The sequence below is a fragment of the Thermobia domestica genome, chromosome 7 (assembly GCF_964235325.1).
Source record: "Thermobia domestica chromosome 7, izTheDome1.hap1.1, whole genome shotgun sequence".
Classification (NCBI taxonomy): domain Eukaryota; kingdom Metazoa; phylum Arthropoda; class Insecta; order Zygentoma; family Lepismatidae; genus Thermobia; species Thermobia domestica.
The window spans coordinates 267521488-267549011 of NC_137460.1; the positions used below are offsets into that span (position 1 = coordinate 267521488).

Here is a 27524-nt window from a genome sequence, read left to right on the forward strand (position 1 = left end):
CTATGTGGAAAACTTATGATTAGAGGATCAAAAGTTTTTGATAGATTTTGGATGATGCCCCTCCACACCGTGGCACTAAGAAAACTTTCAAAGTACATAGGATCGTCTATGAATAAAGTTCACAAAGATGGCATCAAACTGTAGAAAATTTAAAGTTCGTGCTCCTGTTTCGGGAAAAATATTTGTGGTTTCTCTGTGCTTATCATTTCCATTGTGAACCCAGTAGTAAGCTTACGGCTAGGGTCTGCGTTTGACAGTATCTCCAGCTGGAAATGCATTGAAATACTGTTATCTCTTATTGCTACATAACACTCAATTAATATAATTTACGATGTTCAACACAGATGGCAAGAAAAGAGTAAGAGTGATTGGACAACGTGATCCCACGCTAGAGAAGTCCTCCATATTCTCTGTTTAATGTGCTGATGTACAGAAGAATGCGGATCAAAAGTGCAGGGAACAGAAAACCACATTTAAGGTATACTACCAAAATACACAAAACATTAAAAACAATATTACGGACTCTGCTGTGAATATTAGTTTGTTGCCGGAATATGGCTGTTTAGTGGTGAGTGAAACGTGATTGAAAGAATCGGTAATGAACAGTGGAATGCCGTTTCTCAACCAATTGTCTATATAGATAAACGACCGCAAGATAATAGGGGCGGAGTGTTCGTAGTATTAAAATAAATGGGGCAGCAGAGCACAGAATCATCTCGTACGTGAGTGTGAAATTATTTGAGCTAAGGTATGTCCAAAAACACAAATTTCGTCGGGTGTTTCTGCAGACCATATAGAAACAGTCCTTAAAATTTACTTGAAACATGCAACGAATCACTTCCAGTTGCCATTAGAAGGTGACAAAGTTGCTCATTTTTGTGACTATAACTTAGGCTTAGATATGGATCGACAGTAAACATGGGATAACATCAGACCCTTTGTCGACAATTCTATTCTAGGACTCGATTTGGGATAGTACAATATTCATAACGCGCGTAAAAATAACAGCTTAGGTTATGTCATTTGTATTTTTCCAACAGAATGTTTCATCTCATATAAAGTGTTGTTTCTCCCAGACCGCGAATTCCCCGTTCCATATGTTACTCCCGAACCCAGAAGCCAGCAATCCAACTCAAAAAGAAAGTTTGTGCCTGACAGAAGGAAGGCCCCTTTGGGTGAAATTTGTAAAAAAAAAAACTACAGGTTTTACAGTGGACACTTTTACTAGATGGAACAATAGACGAGACAGTGGGTTATTTCTCCGATGTTTTTAATGCAATAATAATAAATATTTTGTACTGTTCAAAAAAGTGAAAACAATGAAATTTCAAACAAGGCACGGCGAACAGAGTTGCCACACATTCCGAAATAAGATAAAGCTTTGGGAATTGTGGCGTGCCATTTCTAAATGAACACATATTCTTAAAAGAATTTCTGATATAGGAAAAAAGCTATTGAGATGCAGCGAATACCTAAACTATATTTAAAAAAAAAGAAAAATCAGACACCAGCAACAACAACACTAAACGATTTTGGTCTTAGGTCTAAAACTTCTAGCATACATCTAGTAAGGTACAATGATGCATCAGGTGCAGAAGTTGAGGGAAAAACAGAAAATTTTAATGAGTTATTTTGTAATAAATTCTAAACTACATAATCAACGTACTTTGCTGTTTAATCCGTTTGCTCGTTCACTATATCTCATTTATCTACACTTCACAAGAGGATAAGTTACTTTTATTTTCTCTCCGGCCTGAGAGCCTCTGGCCAGGACAACATAAGCAAAACCTTTCTGCGTTCGACGTCATCTATTATTTCTTTTCCGCTTTCGCTCATTTTTCATAGATCCGTCAGGGAAACCTGTTTTACCTGTTCTTGGAAAACAGCCCGTTTTTCTCCCATTTATAAATCTGGATTAGAAAGTTATGTCTCATCCTGAAGTAATATCTCGCTACCCTGAAACATATGAATTCTCTACGAGAAAATTATCGAAAACATTACTTCCGGTTCAGTACAATGTCAAAGTTGGTATTGAGGTTGGATGGCCCATCTGCCATCAGAGGTAGCCAAAACGTGATTTTTTTTGGTTCACATTTATACAATGTAAGTAAAACTTTCATTAGGTTTCAGTCGCTGTTTTATTTTTACTATCCCTAACATCAAAAATAATACAAGAAGACCACATCTGTATGAGTTAGCATTAGTACTAATAAATGAAAACCTGAAAGCTCGTTCTGAAATCTCAACTTTGAAAAAAAAAATGCTGCTGTTCTTGGCACAATACAGAAAGCAAAATACCGAAGATGAACCAGTCTAACATATTCGAAGAGATACCTGCTACATCTCCTGGTCAAGACAAAACACAAATCGACTTGAATGTAATGATTGTGGAAAAAACGTGTTCAGAAGGCAGTCAAAAATTACTACTACTTGCAATACATGCCAGCAATCTCAGTAAGAGGGCAGTGACATGGAGGTTGATTTATTTTGAACTCGCCTGGCATCTACATATTGTGGAAAACATGTGCAAAAAGCACTCAATGATTACTGCTCCCTGCAATAAATATCAACATTTTTACAGCTAGCTCAGTGACATGGATGTTGATTAGGTTAGATTCTGTTCTTTTGTATTTTGTTCATTGTGTTCACTCATACAGTGTTGTAATTTAATTTAAAGCAAAAGTATACTTTTGGTCAACAATGATTTGTTTTAAATTACTAAACCTAAATGCTCCAAAACATACACTTTGCATAATGCACAATGCTGAAATATGTGATTAATCGATGGCGGCTGAATTGACGTCGTCGCGAGTGGAAACGTGAATTGGCAGTACGTGAGCGGATGAACGGATGATATTTAACGAATTTTATCGCAAACTTTTTACAACAAAGATGTTTCGCATTTGTATATTTATCACGTGTGTAACTTGACTATACCATTTTATATACAAACTTTATTTTTCAGTAAATCGTTTCACATATCTTCCTATATCTTATCACTAACAAAATATGGACTTCATGTAAACGGTTTTCACAGTTATGCGTAGCCATCTTTTACCTGTATGAAATAGCATGTTTCCCCAAAACTGAACTTCGACTATAGCAATCTTCATAGTCTTGATACGAGCAGTTCCTCCCCATGTGTATTAATATATCTGTTGCAAAATATAAACTTATTCAGTCATTTGTACACATTTAGAACGCTTTCGTTTTTAATGTTTTCTCCTGCGTGTTTTAAAATATGCATTGCAAAATGTGAGCTCCATATAAATCTTCTTTTCAACTGTGTGTATTCAAGTGTGAGAGATTATTTACTGTGTATTAAAATGTCCTGCCAAACTTAAAAATACACAAAATACTTTTCTAAACTCGTCGTATGTGTGGTTTACTAAATTGCCTAAACTTGTCTGATCAGTTCATCCCATGTGGAAGAGAGGACGACTTGATTTTTTGATCCCTTCTTTTCTTCAATTTGCCATAGTTTCCGTCAATCAGTATGAAAAAATGTCTTGGGAAATATAAATATATGCGGTAAAAACGGGTTTGCGGAACCAGGTATCAACCAGCAAGATGCAGCCGAATCACAGATGATCCAGAAGGCCCTAGTGTTGGAATAGACATGGAACATGTTTGTTCCGCTGGATCTACACTTGTAGCTGATGCGGAAGGTGCACCCTGATTATCGATGTCGCTTAAACTTGTTACCGTTATCTCCATTATATATATGTAGACTCAAGAAGAGGTATATTTGGAGTCATTATTTTCAGATAAACATTTACTTGAGGAACCATCATTCGAATCTTCCTCGGCGTAAGCCATTTTTCACTATGCTACAATCCCTGTGACGGTAAGGCAGAAGTGCAGCTCGTAGAGTAGATGCGGCACCAATTACCAGTAATATCTGCCAAATTACGAACTTAAAACATGTCTTCCAAAACACATTCCGTCACAAAGTGGAGGTATGTCATTTGAAGGACTTAATGTTTCCTTTAATATTATTGTAATATTATTGTATTTTTTCTCCTCTGTGGATTGACATGTGTGTAGCCAAATGTGAACGTTGATTAAATGCCTTGCCACACTCTTGGCAAGTGTGTTTTTTTTCACCTGTGTGGATTAACATGTGCCTAACCAAATGTGAACGTTGATTAAATGCCTTGCCACACTCTTGGCAAGTGTGTTTTTTTTCACCTGTGTGGATTAACATATGGCTAACCAAATGTGAGCGTCGATGAATTGACTTACCGCACTCTTGGCATGTGTGATACTTTTCTCCTGTGTGGATTAACATGTGATTATTCAAAACTGAACGTCGATTAAATGATTTTCCGCACACATGGCAAGTGTGATTTTTTTCTCCTGTGTGGATTAACATGTGTGTAGCCAAATTTGAACGTTGATTAAATGACATACCGCACTCTTGGCAAGTGTGTTTTTTTTCACCTGTGTGGCTTAACATGTGCCTAACCAAAAGTGAACGATGATTAAATGCCTTACCACACTCTCCGCATGTCTGACGCTTTTCTCCTGTGTGAGTTAACAAGTGTGTAACCATACTTGAACGTCGATTAAATGATTTTCCGCACACTTGGCAAGTGAGTTTTTTTTCTCCTGTGTGGATTAACATGTGCGTAACCAAACTTGAACGATGGTAAAACCCCTTACCACACTCTTGACATGTGAGATGTTTTTCTCCTGTGTGGATTAACATGTGTGTAACCAAACTTGAACGTTGATTAAATGCCTTACCACACTGATGGCACGTATGAGGTATTTTTCCAGTGTGAATTAACATATGTGTAGCCAATTTTGAACGTTGATTAAATACCTTACCACACTCTCGGCATGTGTGATGCTTTTCTCCTGTGTGGATTAACATGTGTCTAGCCAAATCCGGACGTCGATTAAATGATTTCCTGCACACTAGGGAAGTGTCAGGCTTTTCTCCTGTGTGGAATAACATGTGTGCAGCCAAATTTGAACGTTGATTAAATGCTTTACCACACTCTTGGCAAGTGTGATGTTTTTCTCCTGTATGGATTAACATGTGCCTAACCAAACTTGAACATACACGAAATTTCTTTTTACATACTCCGCAGATGTGGGATTTCTCACTTCTATGCAGTAACTTACCGCTTGACATATTTGAGCTTTGACTAAAGCGTTCATCAGAGTCTTGGAACGTATGACGCTTTTCACTTTCCTGCGTCAGCATATGTCTTGACAACCGCGATCGAAAAAATTCTTTGCCAAACTGCATCGAAGTATGAGATTCCTGATCTGAATGAGAAATGGTTTTCTTTAATATAATAAACGTATTCTCTTCTCCGTGGGAAGCACATACGTTATCAGGCCTGTAACATACTCAACAAACAACGAAATGTGATTGGAGATAATGATTAAGTAGCAACAAAAAACTGTCATCATTGGCTATATTTAATGATAAAATTAGGCTTAATTTGATTTATTACATGAAATATTGTAGAAATATGAACTGGAGTACCACTGAGAAGTCTCCATATCTTTCTACTTTCAAAATAAGAGCCTGTAGCTTTTTCAATATATCAAATTGAACAATCATTTGTATCGTGGCGGTCATAAATCATTGACCATGTAATGGTGACTGCTTTGAAACAAATGGAGAGTATGAGAAGTAGATCTGTCATATCTGTAGCTTCGTGTGGAGAAAGAACAAATTTGCGAACCAAAGGTTTAAGAACAACTAAACTTATTAATATAAACTCTACCGAAGATTATTCACTTATATCATCATAAGTGGAACACGAAAGTCGTTTTGAAACGAAGAAAAAAGTAACATACATCTTTCCAAACTGAGGCCGAGAAACTTAAAGTAACCAGACTAAAGATGAATCGTTTAAGCGTAGTGATCGTGGTTCAGTGGTCTAGACGCTTGACCAGTAAACTGGAGGTTCTTCCAGCGAATACACGTCGAGCAACCTTTTTTCTCTACTTTAGGAATTTTGATTGCGATTGATCGGCAGACAGACTTTTATTACATTCAAATATTTGAATACTCGTTTGATTCAATACTTGAGCTATCAAATTTTCAGGAATAATACTAGTAATAATAATAATTATCTTGTGAAATATTAAAACAATAAAAACTTATTATCGCACAGGTCATACCATTACAAACAGAAACGTGATATTAGAAAAAAATATTTCGGTTTTCTGTAATGTTGCCCATGAAAAGACGAATTTCTCATCTCCATTCTAAAACAAACCGAACAAAATTGGGATGAGGCTTAACATTTTAATTCGAGATGGGACAAGGGACAAGGTTAACTCAATATCGTCACGCTGTAGAGATGAGAAACGAGACGAGACGAAAAGCATCGTAAACATTGCTCGTCTCATCCCGATTCTCGAAAGGGTATATGCCACTCTTTAGGTAACATTGCTCTGTAGACTGAATTTTATATATTATTTTCTTACTTTGTATTATGGTGTATATATATATATTAGCAAAGCTTATATATAGTTACATCTGCAAACTCCAGAAGTTAGTTTATTATAACCCTTAGTGTTCAATAATATTCATTTGATTTATTACAGTTATTTTACTGAAATCGTGCAATACAATATTTTCTACAGGAAACTTTAGCGGAAAGCTTTCGATTAAATTTGAGTAGCTGCAGAAATGTCTCAGGAAGGTACGCAATCCCTTCTCCGAAACCCCTACATTTAAATAAGTTTTGCCAAATTTCAGGGCAACTTTAAAACTTTTAATACCATTATCATTATTATTATTATTATTATTATTATTATTATTATTACTGAAATATTGTAAATTTAATGGTTCAACCTGTTTCACCCACCTCCCTTTTCGTGAGTATTGTGCTGAACAAACACCGTGTGTATAGGTTTTCTCCGTGTTCCGCTTCCTTTCACTTTTTTTTCCGAATATTTCTTTCATTCTCATCATCGACTTCTTCTGTAGTTTATCCGGCATAACCATTACTTAAAATAAATTTTCTTACGGCTCTTGTGAATTCAGAATCCCTACTTTCTACACGAAGTTTGTCTCGAAACTTTCCGTTATCACATTTGTCTAGTTGTAGGGACGTATGGAGAGGGTATGTCCTGATGGTCCTGACACTTCTCCCAATCCCGAGTATTTTGTAACTTTTGGCTAACGCTACCGGCGGTTTTACAGGCTTTAATATTATGTGTCCTCGTATGGAATTTCATATCTATATTATTATTATTATTATTATTATTATTATTATTATGACTGAATATTTGATACCTCAATATTACGTCCAACTGCAATGCAAATAAGCATACTCAAATTACGAAAATGAAAATAAATTCTTTTATCCCTCTATAAGGAGGTATTGAGTTATAAAAGATACTTCAAGAGAGTTTATAAGAGAGGAAAAAGGTGTCAGCTACTTGACAATATGAAATTCGAAACTTCGGATGCCTTAAAAGAAGCTAAGTAGGATTTGTCTTCATCACGATACTCTTTCTAAGTAACACCCTTTATTTGGGTAAAAGACGTTGGATTATGGATGCGTTATATTGAAATATCATCAAAATATACAACTGAAGTAGTTACTATTTTAAATTTCTTGAACAAATATATGGAACGTGTTGAAAATGGAGAAGGAAAATATTATTATTGCTTCTAATATGAGTAGAAGAACAGTTAGTAACAACTCAGGCAATTTTATTACTCATAGGTTTGAAGAATGACCCATTTTAATTCACGAATTGTTTCTAGAACAAGCGAAGTTGTCAGACAGTAGGAATCGAGATTGTGACGTCATGTAATTAGTTTTCCCTGCGAAAGAAGACGTTTCAACTCTAAATTGTAAGAACAAGAGAAATTGATAATTTTTCATTTTATTATACATCAAAAATATTAACATTCTAAATTATAATTTTTTCTGAATATCCTCGGAGAGAATCGAATTGCGGACCCCTAACACACACAGCAAATGCTCAAGCCACTACCCTAAGAACGCTCTTTTAATTAAGAGTTGCGAATTGCTCTTTTATGTAAGAGTTTCTATGTAGCGAATTGCAAACGTGCTTTTAACCATGAATCACTGATTTTGGTCAAGATAACATAGTGTAGTCCAGAGAATTCAACATTAAATTTTAAAAAGACCCAAAGTATCTCCGTGACTTATATCTATTATATTCGGTTATTCCTCTTTTACAGGTGATTCCAATAACCTTGAACGACAGGGACACGAACACAGATACATCGAAGACATTTAATATTTAAAAGTGTTTCTAATCGGGAATCGAAAGTGAGACCCCACATAATAAACAATCTGATGTGTGGGGTGCCTGGTTCGTTCCCAAGGCAAGTAAGGTTGAGACGGACATCGTGCTTGTGGGTTATCTCGGGATACTCCCACTTTGTCATTCCAAGAATTCGCCCATCTTAATTCACTTGCTTTAATCATAGTCTTCTTTAACCTAACAGGCATAATCGTTGGACATTAAAGGATTTAATTTTCAAGTTGTTAACTCAAACCAATCCGAATAGAAAAAATTGATTTTTCTATTGGTCATTAATGTTTTCTCACGAAATTTACGTAGAAAAAGTCACGGGAATCCTAATTCCATTCAAAAATGAAACTGCAGACTAGTAATACCTAAACCCAAAATGTAACCATTACATATCCTTTGGAACTTTTCCAAAATCTGTACGGATATTCCGGAAAGTGCCACTGTTGGAGTTGTTCGTTGAATCGCTGGGTCAGTCGGTCATGGGTCAACAGCATATGACCCACTGCGATCAACCACCACCACCATGACACACTACGACCCACCACTCACCATGAACCACTGCGATCATGACCCAGAAGAATAATTCTTCTGTAGGAAACTACAGATATGAAAGATTTAATTCTCATAAGCTGCATTTGTTTCAAAGCAGTCGCCATTACCTGGTCAGACTTAAGTCCGTCACGATATATGCGATATCAGAGTTAACCTGGTACATACCAAAATACTTATTTTGTGCTATATGGAATAAACATTTCATTATTATAAGTGAAAATAGAGACGGGTGTCACTAACTTTATTTATATATCATTACTTTTTGTGTCAGAGAATTTAAAAATCGGAAGAGATTCTTCCAATTGCAGCTACAAGAAACTGTGACTATGATTACAAAAAAACAAAGGAACGATATAATAACTTTTAAAATTTTGCACAAGATACGTGATTTCCTTATGTATACCAATTTCAAATTGCGATTTTATATAGTCTGATACCTTGAGATAGTAAAATTTTGCGTATATTGATATGTAGCTACGTAGTTACATCTGATACATTCTTATTAAATACTTTTGACAAGCATAATGTTTTCAATTTCTTGTAATTTTAATCTACTTATTTGAAATACATGATATAACGATTCCAGAATTCCACGATAAGGTAGAATGGACAACCATTAAAACTTTCGTTACTCTTAGATAATTACTAGTGCTTTTATGTTAGTGCTCTAAACATAGAATTTAAATTTATCATAACCCGGTGTAATGTCATTCGCAGAAATCGAAATATATATACTGGATTTGGAATCCTACTATTGCACGGCTTTTGCAAACAATGCCCCTCGAGTGTTATTAGCATCGTGAAACACTCTAGTCATTATTGTTTTTTTACGTTAAAAGTAAATAGGGCGTGCGACGATAAATGCTACACAGTAGTAGGCCCCAGCGTTTGCCCGAATGACTCATCCTCACTCTCTTTTACGTCATAGGTCAAAGGTCAATGACCTTGGTCGGGGTCAATGACCTAGAGGTACCTAGGACCACCCCCTCTAAATTTTGGCAGGGGTACCATGGCCCACCCCCTAAATTTTGGCAGGGGTACATAGGACCACCCCCCTTAAATTTTGGAAATTGCCAAATCTAAAAATTTGGTGTGGTAGCCTAGGACCATAGTATGTACCTCTATCAGTATTGGGTGTCTATGTCGTTCCCTTTCATGGGTAAAAAATTCCCAAAAATTCAAATTTCGGGGGTTTTTGACCTAATTTATCCCCTTTGATGAGGTATTATTACCCTATATAGTTATATGGGCGTATACAGGGGTCCATTACCTTTCATAACATATGGGTATATTAATGCACCCCTTGAAAAATTTGGGAGGGGTACCTTGGCCCACCCCTTAAATTTTGGAAATTGACCAATTTAAACATTGGGTATTATAGTGCAGGACCCTAATATGTATTATGATAAATTTGGGTGGTCTACCTCATTCCCTTCTAGGGTACAAAATTGCCAAAATTATAAACGTAAGCAATACGTTGTACCACGTGTTTGGTTTTCGACCTAATTTTGTCCTCTTGGATGAGGTCCTATTACCTTATATAATTATATGGTCATGTATAGGGGTCCATTTCCTATCATAAGACATAGGTACATTTGTGCACCCCTTTAAATTTTTGGGAGGGGTACCTTGGCCCACCCCTTTAATTTTGGAAATTGCCCAATTTAAACATTTGGTTTTAGAGTATAGGACCCTAATATAGATCACTATAAATTTGGGTGGTCCACCTCGTTCCCTTTTAGGGGTACAAAATTGCCAAAATATAAACGTAAGCAATACGTTATACCACGTGTTTGGTTTTCGACCTAATTTATCTCCTTGGATGAGGTCCTATTACCTTATATGGTTATATGGTCATGTATAGGTGTTCATTCCCTATCATAAGACATAGGTACGTTGGTGCACCTCTTTTAATTTTTGGGAGAGGTACGTACCTTGGCTCGCCCCTTAAATTTTGGAATTTTTTTCGATTTAAGCATTCGGTATTATAGTACAGGACCTCAATATGTATCATGATAAATTTGGATGGTCCACCTCGTTCCCTTTCATGGGTAAAAAAATTGTCAAATTTACGTGCAGCCACGTGTTTGGTTTCTGGTCCATTTTATCCCCTTTGATGAGATCGTATTATCTAATATGATTATATGGTCATGTATAGGTGTTGATTTCCTATCATAAGACATGGGCATATTGGTGCACTCCTTTAAATTTTTAGGAGGGGTACCTTGACCCACCCCTTAAATTTTGGAAAAAAATTCGATTTAAGCATTCGGTATTTTAGTACAGGACCTCGATATGTATCATGATAAATTTGGATGGTCCACCTCGTTCACTTTCATGGGTAAAAAATTGCCAAAAATTCAAATTTCGGGGGTTTTTGACCTAAGTTATCCCCTTTGATGATATCCTATTATCTTATATGGGCGTATACAGGGGTCCATTACCTTTCATAACATATGGGTATATTGGTGCACCCCTTTAAAAATTTGGGAGGAGTACCTTGGCCCACCCCTTAAATTTTGGAAATTGCCCAATTTAAACATTTGGTAGAACGAAACAGGAGAAAACGTTCCCTTTTAGAGGTACAAAATTGCCAAAATATAAACGTAAGCAATACGTTGTACCACGTGTTTGGTCTTTTGGCCCAATTTATCCTCTTGGATGAGGCCCTATTACCTTATATAGTTATATGGACGTATACAGGAGTTCATTACCTTTCATAAGATATGGGTATATTTGTGCACCCCTTTAAAATTTGGGTGGAGTACTTTGGCCCACCCCTTCAATTTTGGAAATTGCCCAATTTAAACATTTGGTATAATAGTATAGGACCCTAATATATATTATTATATCCCTTTTAGGGGCACAAAATTACCAAATTTTACTACAACCATGTATTTGGTATTTTGGCTCATTTTATCACCTTGGATGAGGTCCTATTACCTTATATAGTTATATGGACGTATACAGATGTCCATTTCCTATTATAAGACATAGGTACATTTGTGCACCCCTTTAAAAATTTGGGAGGAGTACCATGGCCAATCTTTTAAATTTTGGAAATTTTCCAGTTTAAGTATATACTACTGGACTCTAATATGTATCATGATAAATTTGGGTGGTTCACTTCGTTCCCTTTTAGGGTACAAAATTGCCAAAATATAAACATAAGCAATATGTTGTACCACGTGTTTGGTTTTTTGATCCAATTTATCCTCTTGGATGAGGACCTATTACCTTATATGGTTATATGGTCATGTATAGGGGTTTATTCCATATCATAAGACATAGGTACATTTGTGCACCCCTTGAAATTTTTGGGAATGGTACCTTGGCCCACCCCTTAAGTTTTAGAAATTGCCCAATTTAAACATTTGGTATAATAGTACTGGACCCTAATATATATTACTATAAATTTGGGTGGCCCACCTCGTTCCCTTTTAGGGGTCATTTTGTTCCGCTTTAGGGGTGAACATGGATACCTTGCAATCGTCCCGAGTTCGATTCTTGGTGCTAGTTTCAGGAAATGTTGAATTTAACGTCTCCGCAAAACGATGATGATGAGAAGTGATAGGACGAAACATGAACTTACTTGATTGAGGATTGAAGCAGGGACCTCACACATCAGTGACAAACGCGGATGGGATGACGTGATTTTGGACCTAATTAGTAACTCTCGTTTCCGTTCATGGATTAAATAAAAAGATGACTCTTTGCTTAAATCTGATTAGTTCATTGTTCGAGCGATTTTTAAACGCTCAGCGTTTGTTGATCAGTAAGCGCTTCATTGATGGAAACAATGTTGCCAGATTTTGAAAATCTAAACTGCTCCGATTCTTTTTCGAAACGGTTCCGCTGAGTGCAAGAATTTTTCAAAACTAAAAATTTTCAAACTAAAAAAATTTTTCGAACTAAAAAATTTCAAATAAAAAAAATTTACGAAAAAATTGTCAAACAAAAATTTTCAAACTAAAAGATTTCAAATAAAATTTTAAAACAAATTTTGAAAATCTAAAATTTTTAAAACTAAAAAATAAAATCAAACTTTCTGGAACGAAATTTTTTAAACTTAAAATTTTCGAACTCGAACCGAATTTGAAAACTAAAAAACTTTTCGAACCAAATTTTTAAACAATTTTTTTTCGAACTCAGAAAGTTTCAAACTTAAAACCTGCAAATCAAAATTTCAAACTAAAAAAGTTTTCGATCTAAAATTTTGAACTAAAAAAATTCGAACTCAAAGTTCTCACTAAAAATTTTCGAACTCAGAAAGTTTTAAAATCAAAATTTGAAACTCAAGTTTCGAATTTAAAATATTTTCGAACTACAATTATCAAACTCAAACTTTTAGAAAATCGTAACAGACATTGAAAGTGATCACTCGTTTCGCGAGCCGTAACTTTTAGTAATGTAACATAGTTTACGGTTTAAGATTTATATTGTCTTGAGAACGATTGAGTTCGTTTATGTAATGAACCCGTTGGCCAGCCATAGCCTGATTTCACATCGTAGCTCAAGAAAGCAATCTTGTTGTAGTTGTGTAGCCGTGACCATTTTTTCTGGACTGTGTTTAATATTTTTTGCCTGAACTTGATGTACAGATTCAAGGTTTTTTTCTGGAGCCATATGTTTAGCCATAAACATCTAAAACCCGTAAATAAAATTAAAAGTTGAAATGGAACCGGCGGCAACTATATGGCAGTGTGCAGTTATATGACTGTTTTGAACATACGCCTTAGATTGTTCCCCTATTTCGATAGCGTGTGAGACTCATTCTAAATATTCTCCGTTCGATTCGCCTACAGTTTGTTTTCCAATGAATTAAGCATTGTAAAATATGTTTGCTAATGATACTAAAAGAACTTATTCCATAAGAGAAGAGAAAAACCGAAACAGAAAGATGGGGCAGGAGGGAAATGCAGACTGTCCATGTTTAAGAGTTAGAACTTTGTTGTTCTGTACATCTTTCTCTGTCTCGGCATGATACACATTATTATATTCATTTGTTTACATTAATTTTCCTCTCTTAGAACTCAACGTGAATGTAATTTATCCTATCTATCTACAACTTCTCTAAGTGATGCCGAAATATTCATTCTTTCTTGCTCCAATTGGAGACATATTCTGACGTGTCATTCTCGGTGTCCAGCTATAAGATATACACTGAAACAATTCACCTGGATGAAGGAGCCACTATTTCTTAGAACGCCAACCTCCTTAAATGTTAGCTGACTAGGACAAGTAATAAAAAATTGGATTAGAAAGAAATAAGTGAATATTTAAGAAATAATTGTAAAAATTCCGATTAGTAATGTAGCTAAACGCAATCGTCAAAAGAAAATAAATAACATGGTGAAAATTAACCACAAAAGGAAAAATTGGAATAATACATTCCGAGTATTAAAATTAGGAAAGGGGAAAGAGAAAAATTACACAAAGAAACGATGGAAATTGTTACAGGTCATGGTTTCTGTAATGTTTATACTAGATGATTAATTATCAAATATGATTAAACATGTTACTGCATGGTAAAAGTTATGAAATTACCTTCTGCCAATTTTGATCACTCACTACGGTACCTGTGATTCGAGCAGGTGTGTTTCCAAACCTAGTAACTTATTGTGAAATAGCTATTATTTCGTTGCGGTTTTTTCATTTTTTTTATTTGGAAGAAGAAGGTAAGATGAATATTGTGTAGAAGCTATACCGCATACTGTATGAATAGTGTATATAAGCTGTACCGTATAAAAGATGTAAAGAGTTGTTACCAACCTTATCTCTCAACAGTTGTGTGTTTTTAAGATTCCTGAAGGCAATTGTTTCATGGTAAATTCAAGGTGAAAACATAATAGTGTCTGGAGGAAAGTAAGATCATTATGTCGTTTCATTAAGTTTCTGGTTTCAAGTTTGTTAAAGTTGAGTTCTGCGCTTACATACAATTACTATTCCTATGGACATTTCTGACTGGGTATTCATTTTCACTCCGTTTGCTTGTTTGGAAATAGTTCCGCAGGTGTGCTAATGATGACACTACGAAAGTAGTATCCAAATCATGTGCTGTCATATGATATTATTGCCACCTTGCATACACTTTCGATATTTCGTGACTTTTTACGTCACACTCATCTAAATTATAAATTAATCGTTTAACAAATTGTTCATTACCATAAACAAGTAATAAAAATAACATTTAATTTACCTTCACCATTCTCATACTACTTGGATACAAAATAGAAAATATCTATGTTGCAAATGCTATGTTGTTACTTGCTAGTATCCTATGAACTTTGAGCTCTCTGCAAGTCCTAATCGAACAAATGTCAAGCATGTAATACTTTGATGGTAAATTGTCAGTATTTTGAGAACCTTTAATTTCAAAACAAACTTCGAAAAAATCTCAGCCTTACAGTTTTTTCGCCAACTGGTAATACTACTTGAAATGTAAAATTTAACTAATTTTTAAGGTTTCACTCGTGAACTTCCTGATTTTGTATAAAATACCTCAGCGTTTATAGCTTCAAGTGCAAAAATATGGAACTATCCAAAAAGGGAGTATGAAGTATGATAAAAGCTATCGATACACACAAGTACTGAAAAAATGGTAGAAAACTTATATCTTGGTGGAATTCAATCGAAAATAGTGTGAAAAACTTTTAAAAATTCAGAAAAAGTGCAAATTAAAGAAAGTGAAATATACGTGGAAACACAAAATATATCAAAAAACTGATACAGAAGTAAGCTATAAACCATTAGCTCCATAACTTTCTCGTCATTCTTGGTTCCACGTACTCTCACGTTCCTGCACTTTTGATTGGATAATTTAATATATTCCCCCGTGCAAGAAATATAATAAAAGTTAAATTTTTTTTAAAGCAGTTTACATCTTTCACTCATAAAACCTTGGATTCATATCCACCATCGTGCTTTCCTAATGCAAACCTGCAATCCAGAATGAAATTCAGCTTAGACAGTGTAGTTTTCTATGCTACTAAAATATTTTGTTCGAAAGGCGGGATTTACTTAGTGATTTCGTATTTACGAATATATTCCTAATCTGGACTGTACAGGGCTAATTTATAAATAAATAAATAACGCTTCGCTGGCATTTTATGAGTACATCTCATTAACCCACAATGAAATTTGACTTAACATCGTTCTGAAATAAATTTAAATAATAATGATGATGTAAGGCTACAGGAGTTCTATATAGAAGAACGAAAAGTCCATTATAAAATAGTTTTCAAATGTACTGCGAGAACATTATCTGATAAAATGCTGCTGCCCCTTAAAAAAAATTGAAACAAACGTTACTCAGAAATCGATTAGTAGTCATAATGACCACCTCCCTTTAAACGAAAACTAAAAAGAAGAAGCCGACCTTGAGCACATTTTTAAAGGTACTAAGATTCTATTTTGTCAAAAAACATACTTTGCAAAGTTATTTTGTATTGAAAAATCTATTCTTAATCTTCTGTTCCAAAGCTTTTCTTAAATAAAGAACACAAAATCCTGCGGGAGTTGTATCTAGGGCTATTCTTACTTGTCTAAAATATAAAAGCAGAATAACAAAATTTATTTCACTCAAATAATAAGAAAATCTTGATCTTAAATTACATTCTCTGCAATTAGAAGCAAAATAACTGGCAATACCTGTTAAATTTCGCAAGATGTTTCAAACAGATTGGTTGGAAAATTTTTCAAAGTTTGTACCTGGAATATTCTTACATTCGTCTATATTATCAAATAAGATCTCAATTCATTTCACTCGCCTAAAAGAAATGAAACGGTCTCAAATTATACCATTCGCAGGGTAGGAGCCGTTCTGAACCCCAAATTTAAAATAATTTTAATGTTAGGATCAAAATTTCTTTCATTGTTGGTCAGTACGGAGATTAATACTTCCTTCTTCATTAAAAAAATGCTCACGAGTTTCTTGCCTCTTATACTAGGAATAGCAGTATGTCAAATATATACCTCTATGATAGGCTCAGAGCACCGCCAAAAAAAAAAAAAAATATCGAATTGGAAAGCGCTTGAAATAGAACGAGTTGAAACTTTCTTTGTATTTTCCACCTAAGATATTCTTACAAATTATTAAATTGTAGAAAGCAAAAACTCGAAATTTGTTACACTTAACTACTAAAAATGAAAATAATTAAATTATTTATTCCGTAAAGTTGGTTGTAGAATAGCTGCAAGTAAAAGGAAAAATCCAAAACAAGGAAATCCGAAGTCAGGAAAATACTTCCATTCCTTCTTTTTGAAATATTATCAAACGTGCGGTTGGTAATAATACTTAATCCGCTTCTCAACACAAAGGATATAATTTGAAATTGTCTTATCCGTAAAAACTGAGGGAAACACATTTGTTGCTATAAGATACAATATAAAACATACAATTATGTCTGTAGGTAACAGAAACTAAAAATTATCCTTTTCTATTATTTTACCTACTCTAAATTTTCATTTCTCATTTACGCGCTCTGAGGGACTAAGTTGGAGATGTTTCACTTCAAATCACGTTATCGCTACCCGATGAGTGAAATAATTAGTTATCATTTTCTACATTCTAGGAAGGGATAATAATATCCTAGGCAAGAGATATACAATTATACCCAATGGTTTTATTTGTAACATGTTTAGAATTTGGATCTATTCATGGAGTGCGTTCTTCTTTTCACCATAGGGGTTATAATTTGAAATCACTCCAATTAAAAGACAAGTGAAATGACTAAAATTTTTGAGGAACTTACAGAAAGCATGGGCCTAGATATGAATCACAAACAATTTCTTACTTTTTTATTTGAGGCCCGGAATATTCCCGGGTTTTTTCCCTGGCCTAAAAAATCCCGGGAAGGAATTTATTTCCATTTCTCTACTTTACCTTCCAAATTATAAGAACAATATGACTAATTACTTTATTTTAAAATAATATGAATTACTTCTAAACTTTAAAGAATTTGGACGTTAAAAAATTTAAAATTATTTGACTGTACTTTATATACCTAACAATATGATTTTCTTAAATTCCATTTCCATTTGAACTAAAAGTAGGGTAATTGTTTAGTATAGGGGCCAAAAAGTAGCAAAACGTAGGACAATTTACGGAACAAATGAGTTGACAGTGATGTACAAGTACTCAAGAAGGTACCGAACACAATTTCTTTTAGGGGGTAGGGGATTTTCACGAACCGTAAGTGTAAGAGTAAGTGATTTATGTGAGAAAAGAATGTGAACTGCTGGTAGCGAAGATAGAAAACATCGTGCCCTGCGGGGCTCTATCCCGCCTTCACTGGCTACGCTCGCTCGGCAATGCTGTCTGAATTTAATGTTGGTAACGTAATTTAACATATGAAACCATAAAACAACCGCATCAGAATAGAATATCGCAAAAAGTAGGCGCATATGCTGGTCCACCAAATATAAACAATAGCCAAAATAGCAAAGTACTAAATTACAAATAATGAAAAGGAATCATTTTAAAAGTAATTTAGAATTACGTAGAAATACAGATGTAGCACTATTAATAAACCCTGAAACAGTGTTAGTAATAGACGTCGGTCTGTCACCTGTCTCTGGCTTGAATTTTTGAAGAGGTACTCGGACTTCACTTACATGTAAATTAAAGCATGACATTTCGAGAAATGGGCAGGAAGAGATGTCGTGTGGCAATATTACATGCAAAATTATAAAGATAAGAATTTTTCCTGCAAGTACTGCGAACATACATATTTATGCCCAAATGTTGAAAAAATTGTGTGACATGTGTCTTCTGGCAGTTACCCAACCTAATTTGTTTATAACATGTAATAATTTAATATGTTTATATCAGTGGTAGAGTCAAGTTTCGAAAATCCACTTACATATAAACTTTTTAGCCGTTTAAAAGTATGCGGACTTACTATACCATTTTTGAAACATATTTTCTTTCGTAGAACATATTGTAAATAAATAGAAATTTATGCGTACTCTCTAAATATAATAAACTATTAATAAAATAACATAACATCGTTCAGAATATACATTTTAAAGACTCCTCTGGGGACAACTGTAATAATATACTGTGATATAAAAACGAATGTAACTTTGAACTTATATACACAAACAGAATGCATTTTTATATGTTATTGTTCATAAATTCCCGGAAATCTCCCATTTTTGGGAATCTTCCCGGGATTATTCCCGAAAAATATCTTCCTGGGAATTTACCCACCATTAGTCTTGTCATTTTCTCGTCATAGGACAGTTTGTGCATGTGGATAAAACCTTCGCCGTTGTTCGAATTGGTAGCGCGTGCCATTTGTGCACGTGGTGCCGAGTTCGATTCCCGACGTAAAAGTGCTAAAAGTTAATTTTACAATCAGTTACTTTAATTAATTACCCGTCATCAGCGCAGAAGTTAGAGGCAAAAACAAAGACAAGATCTATTATGCCAATAGTTTCGAGTAGCAAGTTCTTAATTATATGATATTGTAGTTAAATTCTGAATTGCAAAATAAATTAATATCAGTATAGAATATGTATTGTAGGAGAGCTGCAAAGAGGTACTATTCTATTTTAATTGGAGACAAGGTGGCTGAGTGGTGAAGCTCTGCTAGTTCGTTTAGTTTCCGTCAAGCGGGTTTTGTAGTTGAAGAACAAAAACGTGTACGTGGGATTTCGCGGTATTCTGCCGTTTCCTTCCACTTTTCTCACTCTACGGTTCATTCATTGCTGTCATCACCGTCTGCCTTGGTGCATAATTAAGTAACATTAAAGTAGAAGTAATAAAAACTAGAACGCCATCTTCTTAATATATAAAATGATTAGCCCGCTGGCCGGATTGGGGCTTAAAAAGCATAAATCATATCTGGCCTGAGTAGTAAGTTTTTAAATATACAACCATACTTCTCGGGCCTAACTTTGTAAATATGCTTTACAACGACATTTATTGGACAGTTCTTTCTGGAAAACCTTCAAAGCACAACTGCATAATTAAACCTCCAATTGCTGTAAATAAAAATACAATACAAGTTTCAACAATACAATACAATACAAAAAAAACTTTCTTTACAGTTTCCAGCTAAAGATATTCTTACAACTTTCTAAATTGTAGAAAGCACGAACTCCTTATTTGTTACAATTAACTGCTAAATATGAAAAGAAATAAATTATTTATTCAGTAGAGTTGGTTGTAGAATAGTTGCAAGTAAAAGGTACAAATCCGAAACAAGTTAGGAAAATATTTCCAATCCTTATTCTTGAAATATTATCAAACTTGTTATTGGTAATAACAGTTTTTCCGCTTCTCAACACAAAATATATAATTTGAAACTGTCTTATCGGTAATAACTGAGAGAAACAAATTTGTTACTATATGATACAATATAAAACATACAATTATGTCCGTAGATTACAGAAACTGAAACTATCCTTTTCTTTCTTTTTTTTCTTTTTTTTTTACCTACTCTAAATTTTGACTTCTCATTTACGAGCTCTGAGGAACTAACGTGGAGGTGTTTTTCAAATCACGTTATCGCTACCCGATGAGTGAAATAATTAGTTATAATTTTCTACAATCTAGGAAGGGATAATAATATTCTAGGTAAGAGCTATACAATTATACCCAAACGTTTTACTTGTAACATGTTTAGAATTTGGAGATGTTAATGGCGAGCGTTCTGCTTTTTACCATAGGGGTTATAATTTGAAATCACACCATTTAAAAGACAAGTGAAATTACTAAAAATTTTCGAGGGTTTTACAGAAAGAATGGGCCTATATATGAATCACAAACAATTTCTTACTTTTTTGTTTATTTGAGACGTGTTTCCAAACTGTAGTGATTATTGATGCCATTTTCGATTTCGTGTGTTGGATATTTTAAAGATTATTATAAACATTTTTATACATAATTGGAATCATTATGTATTGTCCCCGATTGCTCAATAGGTTATGATTATTAATATATATTTTATTCGTATATTTTTTATGTTATGTTAAACCAATGATACACATTCGGAATTTTTTCCGCAGTATTAGGTAAAAATTCATATTATAGTACTGTACAAACTTGCATTTTAACATGTACCAGGCGAAATAGCACAAGCTTCAGGAAAAGTATGTGCATACAAAAAAATTTGAAAATAGGAACTGATAAGAATAAATAAGAGGAGCAACAATCTTGCGATTTTAATGTCTTTTCCGGTACATTTCTAATTCCTTATCATAATTATAATAATAACTCTTAATAAAAAAATTAAACAGAATAAATACCAATGAGCAACACCTACTGCGCTAGAATACTATGGATTCGATAGTGGTAGCGGCCGTATTTGATCATTTTCTCATCTCTACTCTTCCTAATATATTGGGGTCTTTCACATCTATAGTACCTTACTCCATAATTTATAGCTCTTATAAATTAGTATACGAGTCAAGCTTCATCCTCCTAACGTGACGACAGGGAAAGAGAAAGAGTAAGTTAATAACAGCTTTAACACTTCCTTTTCCCCAGTTAAAGTAAACGAAATAATGATATATAACCTACCGTTTAATCAAAATTATGATGTCTTGCATAAAACTACTGTAAAGTACCATAAGACGGGTTACTTTGCACATCGGGCGTTACTTTGCACAAAATTTGAGAAGAGATTCACAGTACTCTGTCGGTAAAACCATGAATAGTAGAGAGGAAGTTTCAACTGCGACCGTAAGATAGAACATGTAGCTGTATTTCAGCTATAATGTTTGCGGTAAAATTCAGATCAAATTACCGGGAAAGTTTGTTTTAGTAGATGTAAAGGCTGATAAAGGCTGTAAAGTCACTGTAAAGGATAATAAAATTTAACATATCATCTATAAGAATTTCTGTCAAAGTTAAATTAGTTTCGTAGAATACTACCATGTATAATGGGACTTGGATGCAGTAGTTGAAATTGAAATGTGAAACGTTCTAAAATCATAAAAAACGTAAAACTGAGAAAAGGCGTTTAAGCCTGTACTAGGGGTTAATTTGCACCAGTGCGAAATACAGCTTAGATAGGAAACTATTACCACTGGAGCCTCCTGTGTTTTAAATATAGGTGAATTTCTTATTTAGGTAGATGCTGGAATGGATTGTTTGTTAGAAAACAAATTATGAACAGTGGCAGATCCAGAAAAGTAGTATGAGAGGGGCTTCATTTAAAAAGACTGTTTTCTTTTTTTTTTTTTTTTTTTTTTTAAAGAAATCACTAGACCTTTGGGGACTGGGCATGCAGCTTATACACGTAGGAATCACTAGCAATAGATTTTTAGGCGAATCTTTATTTTGACTCAAGCAGTGACTGCAACGATTTATCTGATCCGGTGTTGGGAGCAGTTTAGGAATGATTCCCAAAATGCTCGTTTGCTCCCAGAACCGGATCAGTTGAACCGGTTATAGCTAATGTCCAAGTCAAAATAATGTACAATGTTAAGAATTATACTATAAAGACAAGGGCCAAAATGTTACTAAACACTATTCTATATCAATCCAGGTGAAGTGGTGACTATCAATGTTGATATCTATACGGGGACTACGAACCCACCTACATCCTACTCAAGTGCAATAAAAATATCCAAAAATAATAATATTTAGTCAAACCACTACTATAAAGCTAACGTAAGAAGGAAAAAAATTAAAAAACATTCATCACTAATTATAAATCAGTGAAGCATGACAAGGAAAAATAAATTACATTTCACCAAGATGATGGAACAACCAGAAGCAAAGCAAATACTTTGCCAAATACTCAAATGCAAAGCAAATCAAGAATAAAAATAATATCAATTAAAAAACGAAAGCACTCGCCGTTTCGCCATACCAGAAAACTCATGAATAATGAACTCTCAGTTTCTGATTCCCGAAAACCTAAGATAGCAGCAAGACGTGCGCAATACTCAACTACACAATACTGAAAATGTTCCTTTCTGCACAGACGTCGATTTATTAAAGCGAGCAAATTTGTTATTACAACAAATAAGACTAACCAATAAACGCCCAATTTTACGATACGTCGGGAATATCTTCAGCGTTCGGCCACAACCTTCAGAGGTTTTCTCTAACTTAATTGAACCACAGTGCTGAAAGGCGATATGTGTTAATATCCGAATCTAATACAAACTTATTTAAAAAGGACAAGTTCAAATTCTTTGTATTAAATTCATGTTACGGTGTCTCAATCGCACTTGCTAACTAGATCGTCGCCATGAAACGAAAATTCAATTACCCGGTCACCGCATTCCACCAGCAACAGCACACACATACAAGCAGACAGAACATGTGACGTCACAGTACCAAACTCCCATATGACTGTACAGAGACACTTAATGGGAAAAATATGGACTACCACCAATCACTGAACTAAGACGTTACACCAAAAACACGAACAATTCCAAGTGACTCACGCAGAAACAGTGCCAGGAAGTGAATAAACATGTAAGAACCGATTAAAGTCACTGCTTGATGTCTAATTGCAGGCTTGCCAGTAAAAAAAAAAAAAAAAAAAAAAAAATCTTCCATTTTGGGTGGGTTTCAGCCTGAAAAGTACAAACCCCGTAAATCTTAAACTGATAAGTGTTCGGATCATATTCTTGGACAAAGGACCAAATCAAATCATTTTACAAAAATGATTTTTTTTCTCGTCAGTTGACACTTTTGTGGGACATATTTTGAACTATTAGAATGTGCTTCCATAGTCGGTACCAGAAAATACATAATTTCCTTTACAATAATCGATAACTAAAGTAAGTACTGATACCGGTACTATCATTATACTATCAATTAGGGTGGGAAAAAAATCATGATTTTTTTTAAAAATCATTTATGTTGGTTTTGTTGATTTAAATCGATTTTTTTTTTTTTTTTTGTTTTAATTCAAATCTTTCTCCTCGTATAATACAGGTCGCGAACTGAAGAGAAAACATTAGGAATTAGTTTTAAGTATTAATTATGCCATTTAAGTGAAAGTATTGGGGTTGAATTTTGAATTAATCCCCAATTGTTAACCTATTTCAATCCCAAACAATGTTTCTTCAACATTAAGGAAAAAGTAAACCAACATTCATCAACATGACACTTTTCTTTTCACGAAAGTTACTGATATTTCGCAGGGGCATATTTAAAAACCGAAACTAGCTAGCGGCACGAAATACATATAAAAAACATAAATTTCGCCTAAAATTAAATAATGTCCTATGAAACCCGGAGTTTCAATTCCACGTTTACAAAAGCTATTCATTGACTTCTAGCCTTAGCCAATTGGATCCAGTTTCTATTTCGTATTCCTATTTCTGCGAGATGCATCTTAATATTGTCCTCCCATCTGGCCTACGTTTTCCTAATGATCTTTTCCCGATTGGTTTTCCAGTTAAGACTTTAAAAGCGTTCCTACTTCCTTCCATTCTGGCTATATGACCTGCCCACCTGAATCTCCTAGACTTGATGACCTTAGCAATGTTTGGTAAACCATATAAATTATGTAGTTCTTCATTATGAAGTTTCCTCCATTCCTCATTCACGTTCCTCTTGGGTCCAAATATTCGTCTCAGGATCTTATTCTCAAGTACTTTCAGTCTATGCTCTTCCATCGTAAGCAACCATGTTTCGCAACCATATGGAGCAAAAGGCATTATCATCATTTTATATACAGTATTTTAAGCTTCAAATTTCTCGTCAAAATTCGCGACGACAAAAGATTTTGAATTGATCAATAACAAGAATATCCTGCTTTTAGTCGACATTTAAGTTCTTCGTGAATATGGTATAGGTCGGTTAATATTGATCCTAGATATCTGAAAGTATCCATTTTATCAAAAGTATTATTCGATATTTTAACGCATCCAAAATTTGCCGTATTATGATCCCGAGGAACTTCTATGTATTTAGTACATAAATTTCGCTTAGTTTTAATTTTTTTAGGTGGGGGATCGGACCTCTCTATATGCGCTCCTATTATCTGGAAATAAACAAATAGACGTGGACACAAGAGAATTTTCGGCTTAAATGTCCATGGAGATTTCCCCGTAATAATAGTCAACGATTTAAAAACCTTATGTTACGAGAAGAAAAAAGCAAGATTCATCCGTTATCCGTTCAAAACGGGATTTTCTCTAATTAGCCTTTGAATGATACTCGTCTTCATACTGTGCTTGCACAAATTTGAGTCTCATTTTATTATGATTATTATCTTTCATAATCGAAATAACAGAACAGAAACGGGATTTTATATATTTTCATTTTAAATTAATTTATTTCGGATTTAGATTTAAATCAACGATTTTTATTTAGAAAATCAAGTGATTTAAATCTTGATTAAAATCGTGACTTAAATCAGACTGATTTAAATCAATCCACCCTGATATCAATGTTAATAAAACGCACGCAGTTTTGTGTAGAGTGTAAAATGTTTAAATACTGAATGAAAACATTGCACAGAAACGTATGTTCAACATACTCTTTTGTATGTTGTGGAAAGTAACCCCACCTACGAAACGTTTCACATTTCAGTTTTAACAATCGCATCAAAGTCCAATTATACACACTAGTATTCTACGAAACTGACTTAACTTTGACGGAAATTCTTTTAACTTTAGGCTGTTTTTACAGTAACTGCTTTCCATACCACTTCAACAAACCCTCCCGGTAAATAGAACTGATGCTAACACCCAACATTGTAGCCAAAATACAGTTACATGTTCTATCTTACATTGTAATTGAAACTTCCTGTTTACAGTTCATGGTTGTACCGAAAGCTGACTATGAAACTCTTTTCATATTCGTGCAAACTAACGACCGATGTGCAAAGTAACCCCGTGTTACGTTATCTAGTAACCACTGTACACAATGGAGTATCAAAATTCAATGTGTCAAATCATGACACGGAACTAGAAAAATGTTTGGAAATGAAGGAATCCATATAATTAAGAAATTACGTCCCTAATGTATTGTGGTACTTCGGAACACAAATATGCAAGCAAAGAAAGCATTTCAGAATGTTACCTATAAAATACTTAGGAACGTTCAAGTACACATTCAATACGCAAGACATGTAAGTTTATCCTAAATAAAGTATTTTGCGCTATCCTCGTTTACCAACATTCTGCGTAATGCAATAATCTGCACGGCAATGTTCTTTTTACTGGCCATCTAGCGCATGCTCGTTAGAGTTATTTGTACATAGATTCATATTCATGTAGATTTCCTAAACCCCAAAAGTGATCCTATATTGAGAAATGGAGGTCCATACCCTAGAAATGATTGCTGGGAATTTAAAAAGTAGACTTCCTTGAAAGAAATTAGTGCAGCTATGAAACGGGTTTGTGTATGGTCCTCTACAATTAATGAACATCCATTGTTGGTAAAAATATTCTATATTTTGTATTTTGCTAATGTCTTTCTAAGCCCTCCGGAGAAATGAGGCTAGACCCATTTAAGCTAAATCCTGAGTAAAATTACAAACGTCCATAGTTTTTGTTCCAATATAATACATTCCACGTTTAGTTTGGAAAATTTTAGGATGAATATTATTCTCGCGATTTCTTATTTTACAAAAGTCTCTATATAAATAAAACAATATCGTCGAGAACCTATATTTTAAATATGTGCAACAATTAGTGAGTAATGTGTAATCAATAATAAAAGAATCAAATTTTTATCAAGATATACACTACATAAGACTTGTATGAGCAGTAGTTTATATCTTGAAAAAAAAATTCCTTTATATCTTTCTTTAAAAAAAAGATTACTTGTTGTTATTTGGTATACAGCTAGTGTATGTGTGCCACGTCATTCCCGAATTGTAGATTACTAACTTAAGTTCGAGATATCTCCCATATATAAATACTTCTTGTGAAGCATTTCTTTTAACCAACAATTTTCCGAACCGATGTAACCGTATTATCAATCTGAGCCAATTAGTATATGAAAAAATTAACATTACCTTTCTGGCCGAACTGAATTTAAATTTTTTGTGGTTAATTGTTGGGAGTCATTAGAGTACGACGCGCAAGTCTCCTGAACCACTATTTTTCTAGGCGTTTCTATATTCCTTTCAAATGCAGGATAATCATCTTCTGTTAATTCTGATTTCACCCTATCAACGTTTAGTTTCACATCCAAAGAACACATAGCTGTATCCTTGTCCATTGTTTGCTCTCCTTCCGTTGTACACAATATTAACTCTTTGTTGTCAGTCATCAGTTCGTATGTCCACCCTTTCCCTTCGAGTGGATCTTCCTGAGGTAAGTCATAAGCAATTTCTTCTTTGCACATCAATTCCAACTTAACACACGCCTCTCCAGCCATTGTGAATTGAAATATAATAAGAATTTAACACCGGTCTTATACTTCCCTTATATTTTTTTGCCAGTTAATGAAATGATTTACGAGAACTTTCAGAAAAGTAACTTTATTTGTCCAATCTTCTTCTGCGGTTGCGTATTTCTTTCGTAGAGTGATTCTAGGTTACTAGAATTAATAAGGTTTGGTTATATCGGTAAAGGGACGCTGATTGGCTGGTGACATGACGTCACTGCAAGAGCAGCCAGGAGGACGACAAAATGTAGAGGAGCGAAGTGGCGTAATGTGCTATAAGACACTCAGACACTGTCTACCCTTTCAAATTAAAAGAAGATAGTTTTAGAATTTCTTAATTAATAAGAATCAATATACATTTCATGTTGTAGAAAAATATAGAAATAAT

The 27524-nt window shown here is 34.3% G+C and overlaps 1 protein-coding gene across 1 annotated transcript; it reads right to left on the bottom strand.

The window, feature by feature from the left end:
* Positions 1-1238: 1238 nt before the first annotated feature.
* LOC145690903 (uncharacterized) lies at positions 1239-27317 on the bottom strand. The gene is made up of 2 exons (XM_081766325.1): positions 26763-27317; positions 1239-5354 (listed from the first exon to the last, which is right to left on the bottom strand). Exons 1-2 carry the CDS (start codon positions 27125-27127, stop codon positions 4007-4009), a joined length of 1713 nt encoding a protein of 570 aa, XP_081622451.1. The 5' UTR covers positions 27128-27317; the 3' UTR covers positions 1239-4006.
* Positions 27318-27524: the final 207 nt, after the last annotated feature.